This window comes from Salmo salar, chromosome ssa06 (assembly GCF_905237065.1).
Source record: "Salmo salar chromosome ssa06, Ssal_v3.1, whole genome shotgun sequence".
Classification (NCBI taxonomy): Eukaryota; Metazoa; Chordata; class Actinopteri; order Salmoniformes; family Salmonidae; genus Salmo; species Salmo salar.
This window is the reverse complement of record NC_059447.1, coordinates 51,197,713-51,209,345: the sequence shown is the minus strand read 5'-3', so window position 1 is coordinate 51,209,345 and position 11,633 is coordinate 51,197,713. Positions and strand designations below refer to the sequence as shown.

Sequence of the window (11,633 nt, the reverse complement as noted above, 5' to 3'; positions counted from 1 at the left end):
AATAAATAACTGTTTGAAAAATGAAAAAAATCCCTTACATGTGGAATAACGGTTTGATATTTCAGAAATAATAGTCTGGATGGAATATACAGTAAACCACTAAATCTTACTACCTATCCATCCATCAGACTTCTGATGAACTCTGAATGACATTTCATCATGATATGGTCCTATATAGTTTATCACATCTAAGGCAGTGGGAACAACCAATATATACATTCCCTGTCAAAAGTTTGGACACACCTACTCAGTCAAGGGTTTTTCTTTATTTTTGCTGTTTTCTACAGTGTAGAATAATAGAGAAGACATAAAAACTATGAAATAACACATTGGAATCATGTAGTAACCCAAAAAGTGTTAAACAAATACAAATATATTTTAAAGTCTTCAAAGTAGCCACCCTTTGTTCCCACATATGCTGAGCATTTGTTGGCTGCTTTTCCTTCAGTCTGCGGTCCAATTCATCTCAAGTGGGCTGTCATGTGCCTTTTACTGAGGAGTGGCTTCCGTCTGGCCACTCTACCACAAAGGCCTGATTGGTGGAGTGCTGCAGAGATGGTTGTCCTTCTAGAAGGTTATCCCATCTCCACAGAGGAACTCTAAAGCTCTGTCAGAGTAACCATCGGGTTCTTGGTCACCTCCCTGACCAAGACCCTTCTCCCCAGATTGCTTAGTTTGGCCGGGAAGCCGGGAGATCCAGCTCTAGGAAGAGTCTTGGTGGATCCAAACTTCTTCCATTTAAGAATGATGGAGGCCACTGTGTTCATGGGGTCCTTCAATGCTGCAGAAATGTTTTGGTACCCTTCCCCAGATCTATGCCTCGACACAATCCTGTCTCGGCGCTCTACGGACAATTCCTTCGACCTCATGGCTTGGTTTTTGCTCTGACATGCACTGTCAGCTGAGGGACCTTATATAGACAGATGTGTGCCTTTCCAAATCATGTCCAATCAATTGAATTTACCACAGCGGGTCTCCAATCAAGTACAATCAAGAAACATCTCAAGGATGGTCAATGGAAACAGGATGCACATGAGCTCAATTTCGAGTCTCATGGCATGGAAATGCATAGTAAATAAGGTATGTATCTGCAGCTGAGTTTCTCTCCGGGTGCGATGGCTAGTGCCTGTAATCCAAGTCACTGGGAGGCTGAGGTTGGTGGATCGAGTGAGCTGAGGACCTCAGGGATGTAGCGCTATGTCAAACGGGTGTCTGCACTAAATTCGGTATCGATATGGTGCTCCTGGGGGAGCCCGGGGCCACCAGGTCGTCTAAGGAGGGGTGCACCGGTCCAGGTCGAAACGAAGCAGGTCAAGCCCCCATGCCGCCCAGCAGACCACATCTGTAGGCCACACCCATAGACTCCTCTACAGACCTGGGCCCGGCTTACCATAAGATGCTTTTGGGGCTAAGTTCTCCCAACTCCCAACAGATCATCAAAAAGGCAGTGGTATCGAAACTCTAAGCACATTTTCAATTGACTAAGTACAACACACAAAATCATACAGTAACTTTTTCACCCAATCTAATCAGTGCTTCATTTAGAAATATGTTTCACATTGCAATACATGTTCATATAAAGTACCTGCTTTCATAATGCAATGTTCACATTACTTTTCATACGATTGTTTTCTCATTTGTAAACACATTTTACTATTATTTAATCTGACTGCTCTAGTTAATCACTTAACCGTTTGGTAAACCTATAGATTTTAAACTGGATTGTCTACTATATACAGATTTTGTATATAGCAAATGTATGTTTGTAAAGTATAAACATATGAAGTAGATTATCCTGTTTGGGATAGGGGGGCAGTATTTTCACGTCCGGATAAAAAACGTACCCGATTTAAACTGGTTACCACTCCTACCCAGTAACTAGAATATGCATATACTTATTACATATGGATAGAAAACACCCTAAAGTTTCTAAAACTGTTTGAATGGTGTCTGTGAGTATAACAGAACTCATTTGGCAGGCAAAAATCTGAGAAGGTTTCATGCAGGAAGTGGCCGTCTGACAAGGTGTTGTTGTTCTTGCTTCTGTTTATTGAAGAGTCAGGATCTTAGCTGTAACGTGACATTTCCCACGGCTCCAATAGGCTCTCAGAGCCCGGGAAAAACCTGAACGATGACGAGGCAGCCTCAGGCTGAAACACATTATCGCCTTTTCCAAGTGGCCCATCAGAGGACAATGGAATTAGGCGCATGCCCGATTCGACCCAGTGATATATTTTCCTTCGGCTGTTTATCTAATTGCAGCTTCCCGGTCGGAATATTATCGCTTTTTTACGAGAAAAATTGCATAAAAATTGATTTTAAACAGCGGTTGACATGCTTCGAAGTACGGTAATGAAATATTTAGAAATCTTTTGTCACGAAATGCGTCGTGCGTGCGACCGTTATTTACCATTGGGATAGTGTCTGGGACGCACGAACAAAACGTCGCTGTTGGAACATAACTATGGATTATTTTGGACCAAACCTACATTTGTTATTGAAGTAGAAGTCCTGGGAGTGCATTCTGACGAAGAACAGGAAAGGTAAGACCATTTTTCTTATAGTAAATCTGATATTGGTGAGTGCTAAACCTGCTGGGTGTCTAAATAGCTAGCCCTGTGATGCCGGGCTATGTACTTAGAATATTGCAAAATGTGCGGACATATCGAGTGCATAGAGTAATGTATCTATAATTCTTAAAATAATTGTTATGCTTTTTGTGAACGTTTATCGTGAGTAATTTAGTAAAATGTTAGTAAATTCACCGGAAGTTTGCGGGGGTATGCTAGTTCTGAACGTCACATGCTAATGTAAAAAGCTGTTTTTTGATATAAATATGATTGATTGAACAAAACATGCATGTATTGTATAACATAATGTCCTAGGTGTGTCATCTGATGAAGATCATCAAAGGTTAGTGCTGCATTTAGCTGTCTTCTGGGTTTTTGTGACATTATATGCTAGCTTGAAAAATGGGTGTCTGATTATTTCTGGCTTGGTACTCTGCTGACATAATCTAATGTTTTGCTTTCGTTGTAAAGCCTTTTTGAAATCGGACAGTGTGGTTAGATTAACGAGAGTCTTGTCTTTAAATAGCTGTAAAATAGTCATATGTTTGAGAAATTGAAGTAATAGGATTTTTAAGGTATTTGAAAATCGCGCCACAGGCTTCAACTGGCTGTTACGTAGGTGGGACGAATTCGTCCCGCCTAGCCCATAGAGGTTAAATACTGTAATGTAATATTATGTTGAAGACTGTAATGATTTTACTTTACAGTACATAAAACAAATCTGACGTTGACAAGATCAGAGATGTCCTGTATGTAACAAATGCTTCCCCTATACAGTAAACATGTATCCAAATGAAGTTGCTTGGGTTTTCACACTGCTTTACTCAATTTTAATTGGCCAATACAGTAGGCCTACTGTATTATATGCCATTTACACAGCAGACACTTTTATCCAAAATGACTCCATACATTTTCTTATGTGACCCCAGCGGGAATCAAACCCACAGCCCCAGTGTTGTTAATGCCATGCTCTTAATTACTGAGCCACACAGGACCACCACAATGCATAGGTATAATACAATACTGTAAAATATACTGAACAAAAATATTAATGCAACATGTAAAGTGTTGGTCCTGTATTTAATGAGCTGAAAAAAAAGATACCAGGAATGTTGTGCACAAATGTGTTTACATCCCTGTTAGTGAGCATTGCTCCTTTGATAAGATAATCCATCCACCTGACAGGTGAGGCATATCAAGAAGCTGATTAAACAGCATGATCATTACACAGGTGCTGGGAACAGTAAAAGGCCACTCTAAAATGTGCAGTTTTGTCACACAACACAATGCCAAAGATGTATCAAGTTTTGAGGGAGTGTGAAATTAGCATGTTGACTGCAGGAATGTCCACCAGAGCAACGTGGAAGGTGTACAGTCGTGGCCAAAAGTTTTGAGATTGACACAAATATTAATTTTCGCAAAGTCTGCTGCCTCAATGTCTTTAGATATTTTTGTCAGATGTTACTATGGAATACTGAAGTATAATTACAAGCATTTCATAAGTGTCAAAGGCTTGTATTGACAATTACATGAAGTTGATGCAAAGAGTCAAAATTTGCAGTGTTGACCCTTCTTTTTCAAGACCTCTGCAATCTGCCCTGGCATGCTGTCAATTAACTTCTGGGCCACATCCTGACTGATGGCAGCTCATTCTTGCATAATCAATGGCTGGATTTTGTCAGAATTTGTGCGTTTTTGTTTGTCCACCCGCCTCTTGAGGTTTGACCACAAGTTCTCAATGGGATTAAAGTCTGGGGAGTTTCCTGGCCGTGGACCCAAAATATCGATGTTTTGTTCCCCGAGCCACTTAGTTATCACTTTTGCCTTATTGCAAGGTGCTCCATCATGCTGGAAAAGGCTTTATTCGTCACCAAACTGTTCCTGGATGGTTTGGAGAAGTTGCTCTCGGAGGATGTTTTGGTACCATTCTTTATTCATGGCTGTGTTCTTAGGCAAAATTGTGAGTGAGCCCACTCCCTTGGCTGAGAAGCAACCCCACACATGAATGGTCTCAGGATGCTTTACTTTTGGCATGACACAGGACTGATGGTAGCGCTCACCTTGTCTTCTTCGGACAAGCTTTTTTCCGGATGCCCCAAACAATCGGAAAGGGGATTCAAAAGAGAAAATGTCTTTACCCCAGTCCTCAGCAGTCCAATCCCTGTACCTTTTGCAGAATATCAGCCTGTCCCTGATGTTTTTCCTAGAGAAAAGTGGCTTCTTTGCTGCCCTTCTTGACACCAGGCTATTCTCCAAAAGTCTTCGCCTCACTGTGCGTTCAGATGCACTCACACCTGCCTGCTGCCATTCCTGAGCAAGATCTGTACTGGTGGTGCCCTGATCCCGCAGCTGAATCAACTTTAGGAGACGGTCCTGGCGCTTGCTGGACTTTCTTGGGTGCCCTGAAGCCTTCTTCACAACAATTGAACTGCTCTCCTTGAAGTTCTTGATGATGCGATAAATGGTTGATTTAGGTGCAATCTTACTGGTAGCAATATCCTTGCCTCTGAAGCCCTTTTTGTGCAAAGCAATGATGCCGGCATGTGTTTCCTTGCAGGTAACCATATTTGACAGAGGAAGAACAATGATTCCAAGCACCACCCTCCTTTTGAAGCTTCCAGTCTGTTATTCGAACTCAATCAGCATGACAGAGTGATCTCCAGCCTTGTCCTCGTCAACACTCACACCTGTGTTAACGAGAGAATCACTGACATGATATCAGCTGGTCTTTTTGTGGCAGGGCTGAAATGCAGTGGAAACTTTGCAATTAATTGCAATTCATCTGAACATTCTTCGTAACATTCTGGAGTATATACAAATTGCCATCATACAAACTGAGGCAGCAGACTTTGTGAAAATTCATATTTGTGTCATTCTCAAAAGGTTTGGCCACGACTGTACAATCGCCATCCCTATGAGCGTACCACCCTCCTTCTGGCCATGGACGAGGCATGCGATGACATCAATCCAGATTAATTTCAGACTTGGAATCGCCATGCCAAATGTTTTTCACCAGGTGCATAAACAATGAGGACATTCACTGCAATGTTGATTAGAACCAAATGAAGACCAAATGCTCCAGACAGGCTTGATGCTGAACTTAATGTTTTATTTTTTATTTGTTTTGTTTCATTTCATTACTGTACACATATATTGTAATTATATCTGAAAAAAATACATTTGTTTTTGGCATCAACGATTGTGAAAGATATCTTCAGAAATCGCACCTTGGGATAGAAGTGATGGAAATTTTCTGCCAATTTTAATGGGTAGTGAAAGTGAATTGCCTAATGTGTAAACATTTATTTAGCTTTTTTTTTTTTGCTGTTGGATTTATTTTGGTCATTCAATCAACGTTCTCATGTTATTTCACAGTTAACTTATAGTATAAACATATATTTTCAATCAATGGTTGCGAGGTGAAAGATGTCTCCAAACAAAATAAATTATTGTAATTTCTTTAAAATGTAGTTACAGTCTTGTCCATTCTCCTCTCCTCTCCTCTCCTCTCCTCTCCTCTCCTCTCCTCTCCTCTCCTCTCCTCTCCTCTCCTCTCCCTCTCCTCTCCTCTCCCTCTCCTCTCCTCTCCTCTCCTCTCCTCTCCTCTCCTCAACTCTGTTCTACTCTCCTTTCCTCTCTACTCTCTTCTCTAATGTCCTCTCTCCTCAATTCTCCTCTCTCCTTTCCTTTCCTTTGCTCTGCTCTGCTCTGCTCTATTCTCTTCTCTTCTCTTCTCTTCTCTTCTCTTCTCTTCTCTTCTCTTCTCTTCTCTTCTCTTCTCTTCTCTTCTCTTCTCTTCTCTTCTCTTCTCTTCTCCTCTCCTCTCCTCTCCCCTCTCCTCTCCTCTCCTCTCCTCTACACTCCTCTACTCTTCTCTACACTCCTCTACTCTTCTCTACTTTCTAATCTACACTGTACCCAGCAGCCCTGCTCTAACCTCTACTCTCCTCTACCCTCCTCTACCTTACTCTACCCTCCTCTCTCATCTGCTTTTCTCTCCTCTCTTCTCTCCTCTATTCTCCCCTCTACTCTCCTCTCTCATCTACTCCCTCCTCTACACTCCTCTCTCCTCTCTCCTCTCTCCTCTCCTCTACTCTGCTATACTCTCATCTCCTCTCAATTCTTCACTCTTCACTATTCTCCTCTCCTCTCCTCTCCTCTCTCCTCTTCTCCCTCATCTACTCTCCTCTACTCTGCTCAAATCTACTCTACTATCTCTTCTACTCTACTCTACTCTCCTCTCTCCTCCACTCTCCTCTACTCTGCTCTAATCTCCCCTCTCCTCTACATTCTCCCTCTCTCCTCTCCTCTCTCCTCTACTCTCCTCCACTCTCTCCTCTCCTATCTCCTCTCCTCTCCTCTACTCCTCTACTCAACTCTCATCCACTCTGATCTACTCTCCTCTACTCTCCTCTCTCCTCTCCTCTCCTCTCCTCTCCTCTCTCCTCTCCTCTCCTCTCCTCTCCTGTCCTTTCCTCTTCTCTCCTCTACTTTCCTCTCTCCTCTCCTCTCCTGTCTCCTCTACTCTCTCCCCTCTACTCTGCTCTACTCTCATCTCTACTCTAATTTCTTCTCTACTTTCTCCTCTCCTCTCTGCTCTCCTCTCTCTTCTCCTCTCTCCTCTCCTCTCTCATCTGCCCTCTCCTCTCGTCTCATCTCCTCTACTCTCAACACTCTACTCTCCACTACTCTTCTCTCCTCTCTCTTTCACTCCTCTCTCCTCTCCTCTATCCTCTTCTCTCTCCTCTCCCCTCTTCTCCCATCTCTACTCTCCTCTATTCTCCTCTTTCTTCTACTCTCCCTTCTCTTCAACGCTACTCTCCTCTCTCTTCTACTCTGCTCTCCTCTCAACTCTGCTCTATTCTCCTCTCCTCTCCTCTCCGCTCTGCTCTCCTACCCTCTCTACTCTCCTATATTCTCCTCTTTCCTCTACTAATACAGATTCTCATACATGTGATGCTATAGTGGTGAATAGAGATGCTGCTGTATGGTGAGAAACTCATAGTGCTGAGAGAGAGAGAGAGAGAGAGAGAGAGAGAGAGAGAGAGAGAGAGAGAGAGAGAGAGAGAGAGAGAGAGAGAGAGAGAGAGAGAGAGAGAGAGAGAGAGAGAGAGAGAGAGAGAGAGAGAGAGAGAGAGAGAGAGAGATCATAGAACACATTTATTTCACACGGCCAAACTAGTTCAGTTTACATTTTACTAATATTATGATGACATTTCTGTTGTGTAGCTGTTTACTCTTCACTATTGTATAATAGACAGTATATTACACTATTATTCACCCTGAAGATGTCACGTTCTGACCTGTAAAGGTGTTATTTGTTAGTGTTTAGTTTGGTCAGGACGTGGCAGGGGGTATTTGTTTTGTGGTTCATGGTGGTTGTGTGTATGTGTCCATGTAGAGAGGGGTATTTGATTTATTACTCCAGGGTTTTGGTTATTGTTCTATGTTAGTGTATTTCTATGTTCTGTCTAGTCATTTGTATGTTTCTATGTTTAGTTAATTGGAGTTGGGGCCTTCAGTTGGAGGCAGCTGTCTATCGTTGCCTCTGATTGAAGGTACTATAATTAGGGGTGTGTTTGTATTGTGGATTGTGGGTAGTTGTATTCTGTTTTGTGTTGTTCACTTGACAGAACTGTTAGTGTCGTTTTCGTAATTCCATACATGGTTCATTTTGTTTCACCTTCTTCAATATTAAAAAAAGATGAGTATACACTTACCTGTTGCGTCTTGGTCTAAACCCTACGACAATCATTACAGAAGAATACCTATGAAATACGTCATCTGTATTACCAGTTAATAATGATCTGATGTCATACTCCTTCCAGGTGTCAGTGGAGAAACTCTCTCTGTTCTCCAGAGTGGGAGATGATGTCAGTCTGCCGTGTAACAATGTGGTTTATCTAAACTGCTCCTCAACTTCATGGATCTATAACAGAGCTGGATCTACTGTTACTATTGACGAGGTCGTATTGGGGAAGATCAAAGTTGACCAGCCAGAGAGAGCAGACAGACTGAGTTTAGGGTCTGACTGTTCTCTACATGTTAGTGATGTCAGAGCTGAGGATGCTGGAGTCTACATCTGTCGACAGTTCCTTACAGAGACTGGACCACAACATGGAGATGATGCCCCTGTTCATCTATCTGTTCTAACCAGTGAGTATTACTGTTTAAATCAGTTTAAATGTCACTGTGTACAAGTGTAGTGTTAATAATCATATGTAATGTGAAAACAGCCAACAAGTACTGTATACCTTTCTCTTTCTCAGTCTCCTCTACCATACCAGTGACAGATCTGAAGTCTAATGTAAATATGACATTACGGTGTTCTCTGCTCACCTATATGGGACATGGAACATGCATCTCAGGAGTTAGTCTCAGCTGAGTGCCTAAAACAGGTACTAATGCCCAGGTCACACTGGATTCTTCCTGTGAAATCTCACTGACTGTGACACTCCAGAAGGAGGACAACAACAGGAAGTGGACGTGCACGCTGACTGAAAAGGGAAATGTGAAGATCTCGATTGACTTCCCCTCCACATTCTCAGGTATGTGTTCTTGTTATGCTCCTAGAATATGAATAAGTTAACAAGATCTGTGATATTAAAGTTGAATATCCAACCTGATTCATTCTCCTGATAATAGTGATATTAGTGATTGATGATTAATTTGATTTGAAACCTACTGCTGTGTCTGATGGGTTATTTAAATAAACTAACAAAGGATGTTCTCCTACTGAATTAGATATTGAAGAAAAGACCACTGATAATGATGACGTCATCTCCACTGTCCCAGGTAAAATACTCCCATCTGTATGATGTGTGCAGATATAGTAAATGTTTTATCTGTCCTCTGGACACATAGAACTGGGTACTGTGTTTTCCCATGCCTAGTCCCTTGTCTAGTGCTCTAGAGATTGGAGAAAGATTTAGCAGATTGCAGTAGAGAGAACTCTACAGGCAACAGAGTGACTGGATGTGGATCCATTCTGATCTGTGATGTCACCATTATTCACCAATGAAAAGTGGTCAGTCACTCTGGTTGTTTTCAACTACTACCCAGGAAGTACAGCCTCTATTACAAGACCAGCCTTGTCAACGACCTCCCCATCTTCTGCTGGTCTTGTTTTGAATACTATTTTCCTTCTCAGCTGTATGGTAGATATTATGAGTGGTACTGCATTGGGCTAAAGTCAGATGTACTACCTTGATCAATACACAGAGCATGTATTTGTACATGAAACTAAACTTTCATGTTACATTTTAACTTGGCTGTGGTGACGTACACACTTCTCTCTTACTGTATGAATTTCTGCTTCTCTGTGATGCCAAATACCAATCCTCCAGGTTTAAGGTGTTATATAACCTTTCAATTATTTAGTGGATGGTGTGAACAATCATAATCCATTACACACAAATTAAAATGCTGAGATAGATCTTTGGTGTTCAGACAGAGGTGGAGTTGTAGAGGTGTTTGGCTGATGGATATTGGTCTTCAGCATCCTCTTTTGACTGTTGTGTGATACAAACTTTACTTTCATTTCAAATCAAATCAAAGTTTATTTGTCACGTGCGCCGAATACAACAGGTGTAGACCCTACAGTGAAATGCTTACTTACAGGCTCTAACCAATAGTGCAATAAAGGTATTAGGTGAACAATAGGTAAGTAAAGAAGTAAAAAGACAGGCCATATACAGTAGCGAGGCTATAAAAGTAGAGGCTACATACAGACACCGGTTAGTCAGGCTGATTGAGGTAGTATGTACACGTAGATATGGTTAAAGTGACTATGCATATATGATGACCAGAGAGTAGCAGTAGCGTAAAAGAGGGGTTGGCGGGTGGTGGGACACAATGCAGATAGCCCGGTTAGCCAATGTGCGGGAGCACTGGTTGGTCGGCCCAATTGAGCTAGTATGTACATGAATGTATAGTTAAAGTGACTATGCATATATGATAAACAGAGTAGCAGCAGCGTAAAAGAGGGGTGGGGGGGCACGCACACAATGCAAATAGTCCGGGTAGCCATTTGATTACCTGTTCAGGAGTCTTATGGGTTGGGGGTAAAAACTGTTGAGAAGCCTTTTTGTCAATCTAAATGATTGACTGTTTAATCACTGTCTGTCTCATTGTCCAGGTACCAGTAATGCTGTTAAGTTGCCCATCAGTCACATCATGCTCTTTGTGACACTGACCATCATGGCTGCCATAGTCACTATTCACACAACAAGGAGGAACCGCCCACCCAAGGCTCTGCCCCCACAAGCAGGTGAGAGTCACAGGCATTGGTCCAGTTCCATTTAGGTTCCTAACTCCTCCCACAACATCAGAGTTCACAGATCTGAAAGGACTGTATAGACCTAAACATTATGGATGGTTCCATCAATCCATAGAACATATGGAGCAAACACCACATTACATTCACATATTCTGATCTTCAGATGTGTGAACTGAAATGGAATCAGGTCATAAATTGTAATTTAATATACTCATCCTGTCCATCTAATCCCCTATTAACTAGTTAGTCTTTATGGTCTGCTATAGAATGAATGGTGAGACATGTCTGATGTTTTGTTCTCTGTATAGAAGAAACCTCTGGTATGGAGTTTCATGTCCTGGAGGAATGACCCCTTGTTCCTCACTCTTCTCCCTGTGCTGGACTAAGACTTTCAAACTGTCTGTAGCTTTATTGATTCAGTAACAGAGGACATTATACATGCTTTTTATAGCTGATGTTTATCTATTTTAGTGCATAGTGTGGAAGATGTATTCATTCATAGTTGTATTCCTATATTTTACTATCTTTTGGGAGGAATGTAGTAGGGATTCAAATATCCACCCTTGCTTGATGTTTCATTTCTGTCCATTGTGAATGACGTCAGCATGGAGAAATTCCTTGGCTTTATTTAATTAATAATTTGTCCTAAGCAGACTTAAAATGAGCACAATGCTCCTTCTAAAATGTATATTAATTGATTTTAAATAAACACAGTATTTCAAACTCGTCAGTTACAGGTGTTTTCAGGCTAAACTTCCACAATGTAAGGTAAAGCATGAATGTAT

General features: G+C 41.6%; 1 protein-coding gene across 1 annotated transcript; it reads left to right on the top strand.

Annotated features, from left to right (window-relative positions):
- Window positions 1–1,234: 1,234 nt before the first annotated feature.
- LOC106608105 (uncharacterized) lies at window positions 1,235–11,197 on the top strand. Its single transcript, XM_045719515.1, has 6 exons — window positions 1,235–1,344; window positions 8,431–8,726; window positions 8,969–9,118; window positions 9,315–9,365; window positions 10,708–10,839; window positions 11,157–11,197. Exons 1-6 carry the CDS (start codon window positions 1,235–1,237, stop codon window positions 11,195–11,197), a joined length of 780 nt encoding a protein of 259 aa, XP_045575471.1.
- The last annotated feature ends 436 nt before the right edge of the window (window positions 11,198–11,633 follow it).